The sequence below is a fragment of the Anas platyrhynchos genome, chromosome 1, assembly GCF_047663525.1.
Source record: "Anas platyrhynchos isolate ZD024472 breed Pekin duck chromosome 1, IASCAAS_PekinDuck_T2T, whole genome shotgun sequence".
Classification (NCBI taxonomy): Eukaryota; Metazoa; Chordata; class Aves; order Anseriformes; family Anatidae; genus Anas; species Anas platyrhynchos.
The window spans coordinates 203,396,226-203,417,062 of NC_092587.1; the positions used below are offsets into that span (position 1 = coordinate 203,396,226).

The 20,837-nt window shown below is 43.0% G+C and overlaps 1 protein-coding gene across 17 annotated transcripts in view; it reads left to right on the forward strand.

Annotated features, from left to right (window-relative positions):
* TENM4 (teneurin transmembrane protein 4) overlaps positions 1-20,837 on the forward strand; it is a 1,639,674-nt gene that overhangs the window by 1,435,970 nt on the left and 182,867 nt on the right. For all 17 annotated transcript variants that reach the window (XM_072032862.1, XM_072032864.1, XM_072032863.1 and 14 more), the window contains one exon: positions 1,440-1,675. In XM_072032862.1, the coding sequence (XP_071888963.1) occupies positions 1,440-1,675 (236 nt within the window). The remainder of the gene's footprint in view (positions 1-1,439; positions 1,676-20,837) is intronic.

Here is a 20,837-nt window from a genome sequence, read left to right on the forward strand (position 1 = left end):
TCTTTGCTCAGACCAGATACATCTCCCTAAACAAATACTTCCTGAAGCACAGAAAAGTATCTGAGTCCTTGTCCAAATGAATGTTTTGATGTAGAGCATTAGTAGAAATAATGAATCTTTCTCTAATGCTCAGCAGCCATGCTTTGAGTACCCATAAAACCATGGCTGTAATAGTACAAACACCTGTTTCGCAGAATTATATGTCACTTTATCCCGCACAAATCCGTGGCTTTTCTGCATGGTGATGTTTCTGCATGTGACATTTCTCCCCGTGACTGCACGAGTGACTTCAAGGGGAAAAGAGAGTCACGTCTGGTATAATCCACTGGCTCGACTGACTCCCTCGGATCCATGCTGATTTGATTTATGCTGGCTGCAAGTCCGGCCCCATAAACCACAGCAGAAGGTGCAAACTGTACGGGGGGCTGCTTCTCAGTCCTCACAAGCAGCATTTGTGTTCGACATCAGCATGGTGAGAGGAGAGTCGGATCCCTTTCCCAAATTTCATTCCCACAACTGGAATGCCTTGCACTTCATCACGTCCCACCCAAAGCAGGTTTTCCGTTCAGGATCCCCATGGAAGGAACTCCCATCGGGACATTTCATTTCAGGAGCTCATGGGCTGCAGTGGTTTTTGTTTGCGGTTTCATGAGTCCTCATGGGCTGGCTCTCAGGCTGCGGTTGCAGTAACGGGCAAAACACGGCGCCTCCCAACGTGTCACCGGACAGGAAACGCTGTTGCCTTTGACAGTAATTCACACTTTTAAAAAAGAGGCATCAAACTAAGGTGCTTTGTAGAAGCAGGGGCCTCTCCCCGCTGCCTGCAGGCAAGACTCAAGCTCTGGATTTGATGCTTTCAGCCATCCCCTCATCCAGGTGGAGGCAGTGTGAATGTTCCCCTCTGTGACAATTTGGGTGCTACGGAATGGCTTAAGCTCTCCTCCCCCCCATCTCCATTCAGCGATGCAATACGAAAAAAAAAACGCTCTCATGCAGTGATCAATGAATTGGTGAAGTCCCCTTTTTCCTTACTACAACCTACGCTGCTGTTGCCTTCCAGCCAGGAGCGGGAGCTGCCCGTGCCACCAGTCTGTCGTAGCTCTGCTTGGGGTTTCCGTGTCACCCCAACGCCAGCTTTTCCACAGAGGGGGGCTCCCGCCCTTGAAGGGTTCTCCGTGGCATTGCTGGCGCTGGGTTTTGTTTTGTTTTTTATTTTTTTTTTCAATCGTTCGTTCGGTTTGGTTTTCCTTTACTCTGTGTGACTTGCCGTTGGTTTTTATTCTTCTCTTCCGTGCATGCCGCCCGTGTCTTTAGCCAGCGTTATGTGGAGCTGCTCTCCTCGTCCTGGCAGCAGTCGCCATCCTCTCACCCCACTTTCTCCCCCCCTGCTGCTTCGATTTGTGTGAGGAATCACTTGCTGTCGGTCTTTCTTCCCTCAGGCACTTCCTGTTTAAACCTGGAGGCACTTCTCCCCTTTTTTGTACCACGTCGCCGGGATATCCCCTGACGTCCAGCACTGTGTACTCACCTCCCCCTAGGCCCCTTCCTAGAAGTACCTTCTCTAGGCCTGCCTTTAACCTGAAGAAACCCTATAAGTACTGTAACTGGAAATGCGCAGCCCTGAGTGCCATTGTCATCTCAGTCACACTGGTGATCCTCCTGGCGTATTTCATAGGTAAGCCTATTTCTGGTTTTATTTTCCTTTTTTTTTTTTTTTCTGCTTTTCTTTCCTTTCTCTACAAATTCACACCTGATGCAAACGCTTGGGAACCAGAGGGTCAAACTCATGATACGCGGTAATGGGGAGATAAGGCCTCTGCTGACTTAATTGAGGTTGAAGTGCTATGGCAGGGAGCAATATTTGACCTAACACGCATAACGGAGCCAGAAGGGCTTAGCAGAGTGTAAGTCATACGTTGTCCTCCCTTTAAACCGAGCGGACTGCTCGCTTTCTGCAGAGAAAAGCATAACTGGAGTGAGACAAACCCACCAGGTTGTCTAAAACCAACCAGAAAATTCTGATTCAAGCAGGCAGTGAGGTGCATGTCCTAACCACGGCCGCATCCAGGTCAGTGGGAATTCTCTGCCATTGACTGACAGGGTCAGAACCCAAATCCTAACACATTTTATTCTACCTTTTCATGACACTTCCCATTCATTTAAGCAACTATGCTGAAATTCTCAGGGTTGCGTGAAGGAATAGGGAAGGACTGAGTTTAGCTTGTGGTCCAACAGAGCCTGTTTAAGTAGGGGGGATTGGGGACAATTTGCTATTTGGGTGGAGAAGCATTTTTTTTTTCTTGAGCTGTGCATGATCTGAATTTATGGGCTGTCAGCCTTCATTATGAAAGTAATTGAAATGTTAGAAGTGAAAATTGTATTTTGCCTTCCGTAAACTTGGGGTGTTAATGTTACTTTTCCTCAGTCAGAGCTGATATTTGTCTTACAAATGTCTTAGAAAGGTCCGTTCCTCCACTCCTCTTGTAAGCTGTCAGCGGTGCAAACTCGAGTTGTCAGACACTTGGAGATGTGATCATAGGTAACAATGCCCGGGTCTCATGGCGCAAATGAGTCTTTTTGATTTCATAGTGGCTTCCTGTGCACTAATGATCTATAAAAGGTTGTGGTTAGAATTACAAATCTTAGCCTGGATCGAAAGATTTCTGCTTTCATTTCACATGAGTGTAATTAGCACTACCACAAAGGATTGCTTTTACTGTGCTCCTTTTATGTACACTTCCTTAATGACTGATACTTCTCCACTCCTGCCTTGTATCATACTTTGGTCACTTTCATGCCTTCCGTAAGAGGAGCAGAAATGATTAATTAACCAACATTAAATCAGCAGCAGTTTGATGGAATATGCAGTCAATTTTCATCATTTGCTATGTACATTTGGACTCGCCTTTCTCATTTGTCTGGTATTCTCCCCGTGCCCAGAACATGGTTCCTCTGGACATTATCTCAGTGTGTCAGAGGAGTATTGTAACTCAGAACAGCGGTGCCTGTTCATTCTGACGGAGGATGTACGTGCCGTTTGATAGATTAAGAAGAGTTTGGTGGTTTGCCGCTCGCTGTTCCCCTGCTCAAACCCCTTTTTCAGAGTTCTGGAAAGATCAGGCTTTTAAAAACCACAGCTTAATGTAGCTGGAAGGTAGGTCCATTGAGTACTCTCCCTTTTTTTCCCCATTCAGATGAATCCTGTGGCATCCGCTAGGCTCCGTGGCTGGCTGGCGAGGTGCCAGAAATGCTGATCAGGTTGAACTGCTGTAATTATGGGTCATAATTACTAATTTCTAAAGGAACTATCAATTATTAAAAATCAAATTCAATGGTTCAATTCAGCATAAACATATTTAACAAAGGTTGTCTCTACCAGACCCAGCGTTCTAATCAACAAGCAAAAAGGCAGATATTTAATTAGATTTTGATGAAAAATTGTGTTTAATTTCAAGTATAATCAATTATTAATTACTGTAATGAGTGACTCTGGCGGGGTTTACTAATTAACTCATTTAAAAATTATGAATAACCTTTTCATTTGTAATTATTTTCTACATCCTGTCAAGTTGCAGATGAGAATTGTATCACCTAGCCCAAAAGGAAAAAAAAAGAATCAGGGAGTCAAAATGTTTGTGCTTTCACTAAGTTAAGCTTAGATGTTTTGCATTCAGATAAAAACTACACAGTTATTTACTGAACTGATTCATTCTTTAAATAACCTGGTCTGTTTGCAAAACAAGTGGTTGTTTTTCCTACAGTATTTTTTCCCCCTGTTTTTGCTTAGTTGCATTTTCTTACAAATACCTTTTCTCAATTAAGCAGTATCTTGCTCTTTTTGATGCCCCAGGGACCATCTGAGTGGTAAGGTACAACTGATCACAAGCAGGAAGGGCTAACCTATATAACACCCTATCAATGTTAGGAACATTACTTGCCAATGACCATTTTCATCCTGAAAAGCAAACTGAGGTCACTGGGGACACTTCCATTCAACTGCATGGACTTTGGGTCAGGTCACAGGATCCCAGGATCATGGAGTGGCTGGTGGTGTCGGGCAGCTGCGGGTCCCTGTGGTGCCAGCCCTGCTCCAGCAGGGCCACCCCGAGCAGGGGGCCCAGCCCCACATCCAGGCAGCTGCTGGAGATCCCCAAGGAGGAGCCCCCAGCCCCTCTCTGGTCCCATGGCAGTGGTATAGATTTTCCTCTTTTTTTTTTTCTTTATACACTGATCAGTTCATGGAAATACTTCAGATTAATGTCTAGGGCTTCACAGAATCATACATATCCAATCCTCTGTATAAATATTAAAAATCACCCATTGAAGTCCTTACCTATCTATACAAGGGAACGGAGCAAGGGCTTCCAGAATTCTGCTCATGCCAATCCTTTTTGTGTGACAGATGCTCAGGCACAACTGTCATGGGTGGCCATCTGAGGCAGGCAGAGCTGCATGTAAACAACGAGGCATTTGGTTGTTTCTCAGTTTCTTTGCTGAAGACAGTTCATCTTTTAAATTCATCTGAAACACTTGCTAAATCGTTTGTTTAAGGCTGAAAGCCAGAGTTTCTGTATTTTTAAGACTTTTACATAGAATCATAAAAAGGTTTGGGTTGGAAGGGAACTTAAAGCCCCCCTAATTCCACCCCTTGCCATGGGCAGGGACGTGTCCCCCCAGCCCAGGCTGCCCCCAGCCCCAGTCAGACTTGGGCCTTGGGCACTGCCAGGGCTGGGGCACCCCCAGCTCCTCTGGGCAGCCTGGGCCAGGCCCTCAGCGCCCTCAGAGGGCAGAATTTCTTCCCAAGGCCTCCCCGAAGCCTCCCCCCTGCCAGGCTCCAGCCGCTGCCCCTCGTCCTGTCCCCCCAGCCCTGACCAAGAGTCCCTCCCCAGCTTTCCTCTAGGCCCCATTTAGGTACTGGAATGCCTCTGTAAGGTCTTCCCGGGGCCTTCTCTTCCCCAGGCCCACCACCCCCAGCTCTCTCAGCCTGGCCCCACAGCAGTGTCCAGCTTCTCACCCCAAACCACCCCCAGGTCCCTCTCCTCAGGGCTGCTCTCCAGCCATTCTCTGCCCAGCCCGGATTTGGGCTTGGGATTTGGGCAGGACCTTGAACTTGTCCTTTTGAACTTCATCAGGTTCACACAGCCCCACCTCTTGTCCAGGTCCCTCTGGATGTGAGCTGGAGGGGCTGGATGCAACCAATCACCTCCTTATTTTCCATGTGCGTTTTTACTTAGATATATATATTTTTAATAGTCTGAGGTTCACTAATCTTGCTGGGCTTTTTCAAAGAGGAGAGAAGGAATAAACAGAAGTCCCTGGAAACTGAGCGGCTGGTATCATGTCAACGTGGTGATCAAGCTTGACGCTTTTGCAGGTCTGAGTCACTGGTCTTGAAAGATAATGACAAACAAAATATAACAGAATGTATTAAGCACCAGAAGTGGGTTTTCATTTGAATTAACCACTTTTTGATTGACTTGTTGCCACCTTTTCAAATATTCAGAGACACACGGTACGGCGGCAGCAACAATACACGTTGAGGTTTGGTGCACACACAGTTTCTGCAAATCCCAGGAGCTCTACAGTCACTTGCCTCGTGGGGTGAGAACAGCAAAGAGAAAAGCAGTGGCAGGTCGGGGCTGTAACATTAAAACGGCAGGGACGGCCCCGCTGGAGCCACTGAAATGAAAGGCCTCTTTAAGCAGCTTGTAACTGACCTGCAAATTTGCTGTTCCAGGAGGTCGGGAAGAGACATCGCTTTAAAATTAAATCATCCATTTTAGGATTTGTCCCTTCTATCGACATTCAAACGAGGAAAAAATTCCTGGCTTTTGCTGGGATGGGAAGGCGTCTGTATGGTACGGAGCTCTGCCTTGGAGGGACAATTTAGAGACAGAGATAATACCATGAGGTGTGTTGCTATCTGAATACTTTGTCTGCACTTTCTGTACCTGGTGGATGCCAGGCCTGATAACACAGCTCTGTAAGGAGTCTCTGACATTTCTGCTTTGCTTGGGAGGAAGATTTCTGAGTTCAGAAATAGAAAAGACCTGTTTGATTGTCCAGATCTCCATGCCCAGCAGCTGTTTGGCTAGATCCGCGGAACAGTTTCTAAATGAATTAGTGATGGAGAATAGTTTCTTTCTTCTGAAACAGAAGGTATTATCCTCTGCCTGATGTACATTCCAGACGAGATGGGAGCACGATTTGATGTAGTTAGGCGCTTGCAATTTTCCTATACTTAAGCATGTGTTGCGGTTGCATTGCATGAACAGCAAGAAAGATGGACATTTGATTTAAATTAAAGTTAGGGCTGGAAAACACATTATGAAGCCAAAACAGCCATTTGCTTGATTGGAGTCAGGTCTCCTCTCGTCTGAACTCCGTACAGACGCAGCTTCCCTTCAAGAACAGCATTGCTTGCTATAGGCAAAATGCTTTGACAGTAAAACGGTGCTAGAGCTATGATGTGTTTATAAAGTGCCTTTCCTTTCGTTGTCTGAAGATCACCCTGAAAGCTAACTTCAGCTGAGTTTCTCTCTGATTCTTTGATGATATGTAGTAAACCCAATTTAAAGCAGCTCTCCAAAGCTCTTAGCTATCTAACTGGTTAGCTGTGGATGTGTAACATAGCAATTACTGTGGTGTTCACATGCCACTTGAGATCAGTAGGAAAAGTTGCTACTGCTTAATTCTTAAAATTGGGCTATATTTATTCTATTTGTATGCCTTGATAGTAAGGTTTTTTATTCAACTTAAAATATAAAGCATTTTATTACCATACCAACAAGTTTCTTTCATTTTCTGCTTTCAGATTTCTTTTCTGATCCCAGATTAAGTTCTGTTTTGCTACTGTTGCCATTTGTTCTTTTGATTCACAGGGATTTTTCAGTGTTTTCCACTTCCATCTTATCTTAAATAAAATGCAGAAATGGTAGTTCAACAATCTGTTCTAGCAAAGCCTTTACACTATGAAGTCAATCTGCCACCAAAAGAAGAGCTTCCAGGTCCTTTTTTGGTTCTTTCACATATTCCACAAGCTTCTGCACGCTTGGTAACTTCAGGTCTCATTTTCTTCATTTCACCCTTCATCTACAAAAACTGTGAAATCCATTTTGAGAAGTGCTGTGGTACCATCAGCAATATATTTTATGTACAGTAGATGTTTGTAAGACTCAACATCTCAGGATACCGGTTGAGAGGGACCGCCATCACAACCGAGCACTGTCATTTTTATGTTATCTAGTAGTGCCTGAATTTGTGGCTTTTTTTTTTTTTTTTAGGTTAAAGCTGACTTTGGCTGTGCCAAATGCATACGAGCACGCTTAGTGCCAGCCCCTCACTAAGAGTCTTACAATTTAAATGACATCTAGCTCTTTCTCTCCAGTTTTCCATTTTGAAGGAGATTAACATACCATCTGATCATGTCTCATTGATGCAGTCATAGAAACCTTTTTTAACTCCTTATACACAGTGACATTTGGGAAATGTGGGCCTTATTCTTCTCTTGAACATGCTCTTCTTAACCTGGAGCAACTCCGTTTACTTTAGCACTGGTTCAGATGCAGTCAGTCGAGGGCATTGATCCTGGTGTCTGCAACAGGAGTTGGACCATGCCTAGAAAAGTCTCTCTGTATTTTTATATATTCCTGATTGTGGAGATTGATATGGTTAAAGACAAAATACTTCAAGAGAGGTGCTGACCTTCCATCCAGTTCTGAATGATCCCACTGCCTGTTCTGGTGATGAGCTCCAAATTATCTCAGGTAAGCTAAGACATGAGATGAGTCTCGGCCACTTGGAGAGATGCTGTCAAGGGCAGCTTTCAGCTTGTCTTTAAATGCACGATTTCAGACTCTGTTTTGGTGTCTTTCATTGCAGCTTTAGGTGCATGGTGGTATTAATTATAACTCCCATCTTGTTTTCCATCATCTGCAAAGTCAGGAAAAGCTGTTTGTATTATTAGAGGACTGTGTGCATCTTTTTTTGGTTTGGATTCTGCTCTGGGTCTTTGGATAGCAGCCACTGTCAGCTTTAAAGTTCAGAGGAAAGGAAGTACAAGAGATTTAACTACAGCTTTAAAATATGGGTTATAAAGGTACAAGATCCTACTTTAAAGCTGTGCTTGTGAAGATCAATTCATTCAGGTGGGTGGTAAAAAACTTACCATAGAAACTCCATTAAAGAACATTCACTGTTTCAACCTAGATAAGATCTGCAAGCTGACATTAAAAATGTTGAGATAGGAGAAATATGCAATGGTGCAAACACTATTGAGAGATGCTGCCAGAAAATATTACTGGAAAAAGATAGTAGAACGTAATATAAACACTCTAATTTTACTAGAGCTGCCCAGTGTGCCAAGTGGGATAGGTATAAAAATAAGAAGTATTAAAATGTAGGTGGCATTGGATGGCAACACATTCTGAAGCTCAGCAGCAGAATTTCTGCTTTGCAAAGCAGTTAGCACTCCTCCAGAGTCTCCCCTGATATAGAGCATGTTCAAGTACTGCATCTTTTACAAACTGGTTCGGTGTTTATAGGAAGTGAGAAGAAGTAGGAAGATTACCTTAATTTTCCTTTAACATTTTTTCGTAATTGGTAGTGTTAAAAGCCATAAATGCTATTCAATCATGTAGTCTGACCTCTTAGGACACCGCAGGCTGGTAAACTCAGCTCCTTAACCCACCATTTTAACACAGACAAATCACATATCTACTTCAGATCGTTGTTTCCCAGCCTCACCGTGCAAGGATCTCATTTGCTCTTTTGGGCTGTGAAAATAACACTGGGCTTTTATTCAGGCCAGCTAGTAATTGGTAAATTTCACTAGAAATTTTAACATTTCATGTTTTTCTCGCCAATCATGATGATTTTTTAGCACTTATAGACAGCTGAGGAATATTCCTCTGTCACTGCCATCCCTAAATGAGCTTACTCTCATGACTTGTTACCCACACAAATGTCTGGTAATTAAAAACACTGAAAGAAAGCCCATTACAGAAAACATTCCTTCTTTCTATGCTACTTGCATATTACTTTTTGCTGTTGGAAAGTGCTTGTTTCTTTAGTCTGAAAGTCATCCCGCATTAAATCAAATGCTTTACAAAACTGTAATTGTGTCAAAATATGAGTAAGTGTTTCTTAAGATCTATTTTTCAGAAAAGCAATATAATTGGCCTGAGTTCCCACACATTCACTTTCGTTATTCTTCCTCGGATGAATTCGGTGTTATGTTTTCCATTATTTTGTCTGTAATAGATGTCAGGCTACCCAGTGTAAGTGACTTGCATCTTCTTTTCCCTTCTTAAATATTTGCACAGCATTAACCCTGTTCTAATCTCTCGGTAGCTGGTTCAGTATTAATCAGTGAGTCAGATTCCTCCTCTGCTAGCTCGTCTCATTTACTGGGTACATGTTAAATGAGCCTGCAGATTTAAAAATGTTTGTCCTTGAATAGATGTAGTTTAATATAATTCTCGGTTATTAATGGACTGGAAAAAAAAGAAAAAAAGTTATTTCCTGTGAAATAATTGCATTATCCCAGTTATTTTCAAAAACCAGAACAAAAATACTTACTGAACATTTTAGCCTTTATTAAAACATTATTAACAATTTCCCCATCTCCATCAAGTAAATAGCTAAATTGTTGCTTAGTTTACTGGGTTTCAATACGCTTAAAAATGTTCTATTGTTCTTTCTTCTTTCAGGCCATGGATTTTTTTTTCTTCATGTCCTTTATCAACTTCCTGTATGGCCTTAGATTTATATAGATTACTCCCTGGTTCCCTGTTGTTCTGTGTGTGTGTTTTTTTTTTCTTATATATTACTTTTTTATTTCTGCTTATTGTTTTATTTTGACACTGAATGAAGAGGTCCGTTTGTCAAAGTCGGGTCCTCTTTCATCACTGTGGGATCTCGGGGAGAACGGCTTCCTTTTAGAAGCAGACCACCAAAATGATTGAGTCTGGAACCGGTCGAAAGGGGACCGAGGCTGTATACCCAGAGGGCTCCGTCTGATCCTGAGGTTTGCATCAATGCATCACAAAACCAGGCATCAGTCACGTAACACCGCAGTTAGCCCTTCAGCTGCCTGATCCCTTCTTAAATTTAAGAATGTTTAATGCAAGGAGGGATGAGTTTAATTTCCCCCTCTTTTTAGTAAATGGCAAGATACGAGCTCTCAGCTTTTGTAAGCTTTTATCAGTTGCTTTTAGTGAGTTTTTATAGTTGCCATAAGCCCCCAGAAAAGAAAATAACAGCGTGCTGACACTGAAAGTGCTGACCTTGCCTTTATGGCAGTGGCACAGATGTGCTGCTATAATCTTCATTTCACGGCTTAGATTGACCTTTGCACACAGACACTGAAAAGAAATCAATTTTACAGATCTTAATATCTACTGAAAGGAGTTCTCCTCAAGTCTGTGTTTTTATTTCATACTAATTAGTGTGAAATAACGTAATTTAATTGCAGTTAAGTGGAGAGAGAAAGAAAGAAACGTTTCCAGTAATGGGCTTTCCTTCATTTTTTTTAAATACCACATGTTAGTGTGGGTAACTAGACAGAAGAGGAAGCTCAGTTAGGGATGCCAGTGGCAGTGAAAAGCATTTCTGAGTTATACTTCAGTGTTTCTCTCCCAACCTTTTCTAACATAAATTGGAAGGTGGCTTTGAACCCTTATCTGCAGCCAGGTCATCCATTTCTATCGGATGTGTGCAGCAAGGCATTCTCCATGGTTTGTTTTTACCTGCAGTAAAAACAGTAAAAAGCTGAGATATGTGGTAGGTACACGTCTTTACAGTGCTAAGTGAAGTGTTGCAGTTAAGTATATCACCTAGATAACATACGAGATGACCTCTAACATACAGAACAAGATGTCCAACCCGTTCTTGGCCTCCCTGACAAGATTTCAACATCACTGCTTCTGCTGAAACTTAAAAGCTCCGAAAGGGCCACTTGCACAGTTCGCTTTGAGATACCAGAATCTAGTGCTCAATAAATAGGTAGGTAGAGGTTGCTGAAGCCCTGTTTAGATGAAAATCTGATAAACTCTCCCACCATCACCGGCCTTTCTTGCCTTCCTCTTTATTTCATTTTGTCATACCTTAAATTCCTGTCCTCACTGCAGTCAGAAGCTTTTGCCTAGGACGATGATGAGAACAGCGTATGTTTGCTGTTACCAGATACGGTAGCACATAGCACAGCAGCAGCATCGCACCTTGCTTGCCTGGTACAACCGTACCATCGCTTCGTTGTGTAAAGAGGCTCTTTAAAAAGCAAAGCAGAACAAGGCAGTTAGCAGAGAAGATGGCTATGCTTACACTGTGTACTTAGAAAGGAGCTCTAATTCGATGATCAGTGGAGCAGAATTTCTTTCAGTTATGGTAAAAAATATAATGAAATCAAACATCAAATGGTCTTTCTAGGGCTTTTGGTGGAAGAAAAACACAAAAACAGTCCATCTAAGCATAATGATATTCCAAGTGGTATTAATCCCAGTGGTCAGCAGCAGTTTATTTACATTAGTGCACCTTCTCCAGCCAAAATGGGGCATAGTCTACTCCAGGCTGTGAAATAAGTGTATGTGGGACCATTCCAGGCATCCAGCTGGTCCAGACTGGGTCCATTTCTGTTCTCCTGACCTCTCGTGGATGGTCTCAGCCAAAGAGATCTATAGAGAACGATTTCTGCTCCTTCCTAGCTAGGATTCCTCTGCACAGGAATTCAGGTGCTGGCTGAGCAGAACCAAATTCATGGCCGAGTGCATTCTAACAAATTAATTCTATGGACTCCCAAGTTCCTTCTTGGCAATATTTCTTGGTAGTATTTAATTCTCTAGTATCAATGTTGTTTTGAGGATGAAGGGTCAAGGCAGAGCATGATGTCCCTGACCAAGAACATTGGTACACTTGCGTTTAAGGATGAGGCGAAATGAACATGGCCAAAGTGATCACAAGCAAACAGATCCTAAACAGATTTATGGAAGACAGGTTCTGGACCTCCACTGCCAACACAGTCATCGAATTACACAAAATTTTGCCCTTGGACCTCCAGTTATTCTGTGTTCTCATCGCAGAAGAGTAGAGGTAGCAGCGAATGGTGACAGCTCCTTCTATTAGACAGAACAAACAATAGTGTGTGCTTTATCACATTCCTGGTCCGCACAGAGTTGGCTGCCATAAAACTAGAAAATCTGAGTTCACACATGCTCAGGAGGGACCTATTTAGAGTACTGTAGCAAAATTGTCTGCACTGAGTGTATTCTTTCCCCTTTCCAACCCCCTCCTACTGCTACCAACCAGGCTGCACATATGGCATCCCTAGAAAGCAATTGAACGTGCTACAATGCCGGAGTTGCCAGGGTTGAGTGGCAATCTCTGTGCAATTGTTCTGCTCAGCACTGGGCCAGTGGAAAAAAGAAATAGCCTGTGATGAGAGAATTAAAGGCTATTACAGGGTACATATGCATCCAGGAGCTGATCTAAAATCACACACGCAATCTTAATTCTGTTCTTCGCGCACTTCAGAGCGCTTGACTTGGCGAACTTTGAGTTTCTTTAGTAAATGCTTTTTTTAGGTGTAATTAAATATAAAGATGGCTGTGGGCCTTTTAAGAGAGCGCTGTGGGTTGCACTTGCCAGCACTTGCCTTAATCTATGTGCTGGATTTAGTTCGAAGTCCAAGGGAACACATCATCGGGTTGCGTTAAGTTTCGTTACTGAGAGAGCTTTTCACACTGATCTGAACCATTCACTTAGATTTATAGTACCTCAAAGTACTGGGCTGGGTTTTGCCCATGGTGTCTGGGCAGAAAAAAATAAATAAAAAAATCTAGTGTCATTAATTGTGCTGTGTCACCCACTTTATCAGCTTTCTCAGACTGTACATTTGTATCCATTTGCTGAGCTTTTGTACAGGAGAAAAAAAAATCCCTCTCCAAATGAACTGTTGGAACAATCTGCTTCTTTTTCAAGTTCATGTAAAGAAAATTAGAAACTAAATTAAAAGCTTGTTAGCCTGCTTTAAACATACCCACGTATTTGTCATGGCCAAAGCAGTTAAAACAAGAAGATACCCCTCAACACATGTGCAGATAATTTTTTTTCAGATCTCTTCAAAAAGCCACCAAGCCAACCAGATTCAGCTTTAGGGCTCAGGTTTGATGATGCTCATGAGCACTCTCTGCCTCGATCTACAAAATGTGTAAATTTGTGCTTCATTTAAAGCACCTCCATCACACTCTTGAAGTCACTGGATTCACTCGAGCTAAGTACAGCTTACGTTAAACCTCTGCTTTGGGTATCGAGGGATTCAGAGACTGTCGTGTTGTTCATTTTCCTTACATCACCTAGCACAGCCCAACGGGGGCTCCAGTGCTATTTCAGCCTGCACGGTGACTAATGCAGTTTTCAGCTGATTTTAGGATTAAACCATAAGCAGCACTCTCAACTCATTTGACTCATCTTCAGAATAAAATTCAGGAGGATTGATGAGCCGACAAGCTACCTGACAGATCTGTTCACTCATCAAACTCTACATGAATGCTTCAATCTCAGCCCCTAAGCTGGGATACTAAATGTAACCTCTCATCCCACCTCATATGCTGGGGTGCAGGTGACAGATTGCGATTTTGAAGCCACAAAACTATACTTTTTGGACTTTAAGCAACCTATTATATTAATTTGGAAAAGCAGGTTTTCTCACGATATCTGGCAGAGCTAATAAGGAAGGAAGCATGGGAGAGGTTGTCGATTTACCTACGTAAATTACACCCTTTTAAACAGGGTCTCATGGTTTATAAGCGCGTAATGAAATGGTGTTTGTAAAATTATACTGTCCACAACAGGCTAGCCCAGAATTTCAGTACTTGCAAAGCAAGGCAGGAGGCCCTCTGGTAGGGCTGCCTGTCCTCATTTCTCTAATTGAAGTGAGTAGCCCAATGGGAAAACCATTATTTCTAATATTATATACACAAATTAAAACTCCATTTAGAGGTACAGTGGGACCATCTTATAATTGACTTTGATCGCGAAGAAATGTCTCAGTAATATTTATAGTAATATGGGCTCTGCCAGAAAGGGTATCTAGAAGGGAAAATATTATTTTAGTGAGAAAGGGCTGAGCACGTCTAACACCAAATTTACTAGAGCGGTGAGGGCTGGAATAAGCTGCTTTGGTGCAGTAAGCTGCCTAATAGCAGCAAAATGTTGCTGAGATCCATCCTTCAACTTCTTATTCTGCTTTCACAATGGCAAAGGAAATTACAGGTTGTATTTAAGCAGGCAGCACCTCGGATAAGCCACAACACCTTTATGTCATTTTTTTTTCCCTATAGGTTGACACTTTAAAAAATCCTCCTAAAAATACCCTATAAAAATATGCTAAGCATTTAAAATTGCAGTTTTCTTCCCTGTAGGAGATGAGAAGCATCCAGCAAGCTACTAGAGCACTGGAGGGGCCAGCGATCATCTATTAGCAGTCTGAATGGACAGGCAATCACTTGAAAGTCTTTGATCCCCAGGGGTAATTAGGAAGACATTGAATAGGAAGTGCTGACTCTTTGCATCGAACAAACATTGAGTTTAACTGCTTCATTTTATAACATGTCTTCCTCCTAGTCACTTCCTTGAAGGTTTCAAAGAAATGTGATGCTTCAGCTGGAAGCTTTTTTTCCTTCCCTATTAAGAGCAATTGAGGACTGAATTAAAATATAAAGTGTTCTCCTAAGAAGCGACTAATACTATTTGGTAGACCATCTGCTTCTGTCTTGGAAATCTTTGATACAGCTCTTCAGTGAGGAGGGGTCAGAGAATAAATGGTGTGTGTCAAATCAAAGCAAGTGAATGCCTTTGCAGCCAGGAATTTAGGTGATTAACACCATGCTTTGTTTCCCTGAGAGGTAGGCCCTACTCTGGTGGCATCGTTTTAAGAGGTAGGAAGCTCTCAGTCGTTTGAATTCCTTCTTTGCAGGTGGTGATTCTGGCTGGGGGAAGGAGGACACCCAGGTTTCCTTCTGGTGCTTTCATGGTTTGAGCTCTGAATATAGAGGAATGGCCAAGCAATATAAAAAAAAGAGACAATTATCTCTCTGTTTAGCACCTAAATCCTTCATCCTACTCCCTTCAGCCAGGGACAGGCGGCAGTAAGGGTTCTCCATTTCTCAGCATGAAGAATTTGCAGCCTGGCCTAACAGAGTGTCTCTATCCCCAGCCGATGAAGGTTTGGAAACCTTTTTTTCTGACTGGAGCTGGATCACCAAGCGATCAGGGAAGGGGCCAGCCGGGGAGCTTACAATAAAGGGCATTACCCTAAACGTCCCCCTTTGTCTCGTTTGGTTTTATTTTTCTAAATGATTGCCCTGTGACAAATAAACCAACAGGGCAGGAAGCAGAGGCGTGGGACCTCCCAGCCACAGGCTGTGTCTTCGCTTCAACAACACACAATTTGATCTGTCCTTGGGGCTCTGTTCTTCAAGGCCTCTTAATTTTGCATTTCCAGGCCTGGGTTCAGCTGGGCTGTGTGAGGGGATCTCTTCTCCCACATGGTGGGCAGGTTCACCTTCATCTGGGCAGGGGGTGATTTCTGAAGTCGGGTTTTCCATTCCATAAATAAGTGCTTTAAGCTGTGAAAGGAGGGCATTTAGCCGTAGGAAATAACTCCAGATGCTGGTAATGTCGCAGAGAGTTGTGCAAAGGTCCCAAGGTAGCCACAAAACTCCATGCAAGAGCCTCTGTCTCTTTGTCCCGCAGCATCTGGCTCAGTGACCAGGTATTTACAGGGAAAAGGTGTGAATTCATGATATTACAGACCACTGGGGTCTGCAGTCAGGATACTGAACTTCAATTCCAAGTCTGAGAGCTTGTTTAGTACTTGGACATTAAATTACCGCAGATTCAGACCCCCAGGCCTGTAGATGAACCCCACGTGGGGCCTGACTTGGCCCTACAAGCAAGGAGAGCAGGTATGATACACCACATCCAGTCTGGCTTTTCTTACCCCCTTTTGACACCAGAAGGGCCACAGGAGCCACTTTGGTCCTTGTTCCTGCCCTGTTGGCATGGCCTGCCACACCAGGCCACGGAAACATTGTACAGCACGGAAACAGAAACAGCAACGTAAGAGAAAAACAAACTGGTTGTTTTCTTTCTCTAATGTTTGTTTTGCCGCTTCCATTCTCCTTAATCTTGCGTGCCTCTTCCTTGATTTATTGAAGATTGACAAACCAGTGATTATTTCATGCTGAAAGGCTCCTTTTCATAACATTGAATGTCACAAAAATATGATTAATTCTGCAACAGTCAATTCTCCCACTTCTACAGAAATCATATAATTTCAGTGTAGAGAGACAGTTATCCAGATAATTACAGTCAAGTTTATTCCAGAGACAGGAGTGAAAGCAATACATTTACTTGAGTCAAAATTAGCCCTGAGTAATTCAGTGGAGGAATTCAGCTTTTTTTTTTTTTTTTTTTTTTTCAATTAGGAGAAAAAGTGTAACTCAGGTCTCATTTTAGAAAGTGTGTTATTATAAGACTGATTGTTGAACCTGGAGGTTAAAGAGAGATGTGTAAGCACTGCGTATCTCATGCTTGATTCCACAAACGAGAGGGGAGCGAAGAAACAAACTGTTTAAAATATCTTCTTAACCACTCACTGAGCTCCAGCTGTTTTTCCTTTTTTTTTTCTTTTTTTTTTCTTTGCTTTCCTTTGCTCTCTCCGAATCTTCCCTCTTTTTCTTGGTTTCCAACCTGTATTTTTCTCACCCTTCTCCTTTTTCTTTTCCATTTTTATTCTTGTTCATTATGGCATCCGTGCTTCTTACACCGTCTTTTCCAACTTTCTTTGCCCCATCCTGCACTGGGGGGGCTTTGGAAAACCGTTCTTCCTACCAGCAGCACTCCTCTGGCTTGTTTTATTTCAGATTAGAAGCCCCAAAGACTTTCTGTCTCGCCTGACTGCCCTCTGGGCTCCATGTAAATCCAGGCTGTGCACCACGCTCATGCTGCTGCTGATTCACTCCTTGCTTTTGTTGAGCTCCCATTCAGAGAAACTTTTTTTTTCACCATTCAGAGCAAGACCGTAAAACAATTGCTATTTTCTTCATTCATTAGCTTCCCGAGGAGCTTCGGCTGGGTGAGGAATCGCTAAGGCAGCAGCAGTAACTTCAGGACATAGCTCGGGGAGGACAGGAGAGGAGGCAGCAGCAGAGCCTGTGAGAATGCATTTAGCAAACACTACAGAAGCAGCTGGTGGCTTCGGCCATAGCCTTAATTTCAAACATCGTAATTGATTGGTTTGGTTATTTATTACACTTAGTGTGCAGCTTTGGGCAAAGCAACAAGCTAATAAAGGGCAAGCAGTGTGTTTTTCAGGTTTTTTTTTTTGCTGACTGGTGTGGTTTCTGGGGGTCTCATATGCTTCAGTAAGCACGTCTTGTCTTTTCTTCTCCCCGTGATCTATCACAATCATCTGCCTCTCTCGGCGAACTCCTTCGCTCCATCAACCCGTCCCAAATAATGTCCATTTTGTTGACCATGTGAATTATTATCTTTGTCTGTTTTCACCCAAAATGCTCTTCCAGTTTCTTTGTTCTGCTCTCTGCTGAGTAAGAAGTTTTGACTTCAGGCTTTCGCTGTGTCATAAGCAAGTGGCAATAATACAGAGACACCCCAAAGCCGGGGTTTCTTGAGAGCAAACTTTGAAAATAAATTTCCTCTTTATTTGGCTTAACAGCATCAGCTAATGTTGCTTATGGCCTCCACAAACTGCTGCAGAGTAGGAATAATGTGATGCTGAAGCAAATAATGTGTTAAAGCCTGAAGACTCATGATCCTGAGTACTTGGTGCCACCAGCGTGAACTTTGATTTATTTGGGTGGTTAAATAGCTCGTCTCATGCTAAAGCTGTTTGTAAATTTGCTTTGCTCAAGCGAATCTGGGTCCAGCAAATGAATAGCCCCATCACCTTGCCGTGGCTGAATTGCTGAGCTCAGCAGAGCCATCAAACCCTAAAAGGACCGTGGAGTTTGACTCCCTTCTTTTGCCCACCAAGAAGGCAGCGAGAGACGCCGCAGGGCTGAGGACTTTATTCTGCCACAGAAAACTCTGTTTCCCATTCAGCAAAGTTCGGGGCACTTTTTGCTAGCGTGCAGCCATCATTAAAAGTGTGCAAGCGTGCTCGATGTCAAAACACGAGCATAATGAGCCAGATGTCCCAGATGCCTTTACCACATCATCCGAATTGTTGGTGCTGAAACGGCCCAGAGAGCACACACGCGGGGTTTCCCCGAAGTATTGTTTCCATTTCAAGGGAAGGCAGACAAAAGAGTTTTATTAGCCATGGGGAATGTAACTAAAGCTTCTGCAAAGAGCATGTCAGGAGGCTTCCCAGGCAGTGAAAGCTACATGGTATTTTACAAAAGGGTACGCTGTAATGATTGTTAATTGCAGCGTGCTCTTTTAATACAGGGGGAGCCTTCAATATCTGAATATCTACTGAGCGTCATGGTGGGGAAGGAAGAGGGAGGACATGGGGGCTTTTAGGAAGGCACTTCCACATCTTATATCTAGCTGAGCAGAGAAAAAAAAAAAAAGCCAAAGAGAAAATGTCAGCAGTGGGTTCAATTGACCTGGAGACTGAGAGCATCAGGAATCACAAACTATTTTTACAGCCTTACTTTGCTTTTAGGAACATTAACACTTCAAAGTATGCGACTGTGTTTCTCATCCATAGTTCCAGGGTTTTTCCTTGATTATGGTCTTTTTTTTTTTTCCCCACACGAAAGAACTTTGCATCAATTTAGCAGAGAACAAGGTTGATCTGTGCTGTCCTAAAACCTTTAAGCAACTGTGTGCATCAACAGTTTTGCACATCCCACTGAGATTTAGAGAGCCAAAGCATCCACTGCTGTTACTGCTTGACTTTTTAGCATGAGTATGGCACTTAGGGGAGAAGACTGAATCTTTCATCAGCTTGCAAATCAGATACTGCTGGTATTTGGTAGATAGCAATGATAAATACTTAGCTGGGTGATTTCCTAGTAACACACATAGCACCAGGGTGTGTTTCCAAAGCAAATTGGACTTCTTGTTCGAGTTTCTGAAAGGCTTTTGTGGTTATTACTCACCTGCAGCAGAAATTATGTGCTATTTGTCTTACGGTTGTGAATATTTAGAGGTTTTTATATTGTTTGGAAACATCAAATTAGAAAGTCTTAATGGAGCATGAAGTGTAAGCTTTTGCATTGTTTTCTGGATTTTTTTAAAGCCACTTAGTAAGCAAATACTGTTCAAATAGCTCTCTGTTTCTCAGATTTTTGCCCTTTTGTATGCATGGTGTGCATACAACTCATAAGGCGTGTGTGTGATGTTGGGATTGAGGTACATGAGAAGCTTTTTGCTTCAGAAAAATCTATTAACCAAAGACAAAAGTTGACATGTTAATGCAGGCCTGTCTGATAACATAGATACCTTTATCTGTGTGTGATAACAGAGGCAGCAGCTATGTTACCTGTAATTCTGTCCTATTTTCTAGACTGGGACGCTGTAAGATACTTTGCAAACATTTAGGGATGAATGGTGACCTGGCACCATGATTCACTTGCTCAGGCAGATGGATAATACGCAGAAAAGTCACAGCACTTCCAGACAGCGAGCGCTGTCCTTTGACTGAAGCACGATTTTCTCTTCCTAAGACATTTCCTCTCAAGTGTTTTTAATGCTTTTTGCATGCCTGGAGGAAATGCTCATAGCCTTCCCTCTGCAGCCAAAACACTGCTGACTTCTTCACCTTCATTTTCATGCAGTAAAGAAAGATGTACAAGCAACAAATTCCTACTGAGGACAGGAGGCACTTAAGCTGTGATAGCCAAAAGACAGAGCATGTCAAATGGTCTTGTGGAAAAGCCAATGGCTCAATTCATGCCTGAGCCAACGATGCCTGTATGAGCTTGTGTAGGTCATTGTAATCTGAAGGTATCTGATAGATGGAGTTGGAATTAAGCACGTAGGTCAGCAGAGGCATCTGGACTGCTTGCAGTCAAGGACTGCCTAGGTTTGGAGGAGTGAAGAAGACAGGTTTCATTCTCCTCTGACTACAAACACCCGTGTGGTTAACCCACACTAAGAGCTCTGCAGCATCTGGGGAACACTCTGGTCCCTGCAGGGGTCCAGTCTGGACGGCGTGTTCAGGCAGCATCTGGTACTGGGCTTACGCAAAAGCTGCTGGAGGAGGAGTGCATGCAACACCTGTATGGCTCGTGAACCTATGAGCACAGAGTAAGCTAAGGGAACTAACACACTTTGAAAGTCCAGAGAAGTGAACTGAGTCAGTCCTCTAATCCGACATACTTCTCTTTTTGCTTTCTGTGAAGCAGAAGTAACAGATTCCCACCTGATGAGGTTTTATGAGGTTAAAGGCTGTGAACACGTGTCCAGGCGGCCTGGTGAGGATGAGGGCCATATAAGAACAAAAATACTATGCAAACGTAGCAATGCCAAACTCTTGATACAAATTCCTTGCTCCTAGTCTGATTTCTTCTCTTCCCTTGCACTGTATCTCTGCCAAATATTCTCCCTTCAGATCCAAATGTTGGCCACTGCCCGAAGTGTGCTGGGTGCACAACCAGTTGTGCTGGTAGTATTCCTGCTGGGTACGTGTACTTGGATAAACACATTTGGGCTGTGGCCAGCTCCCTGGGAGACTTCCCTTGCTGCTTGGGGGTTTTAGGAGAGTATTTTCTTTCCTAATGATCCAGACTTTGTTAACAATCCCAGGCCCAGTTTACATGGTAAAACGAGACGTTTGCTCTCCTTGTTTTGTGATGTTGTGTTAGTGC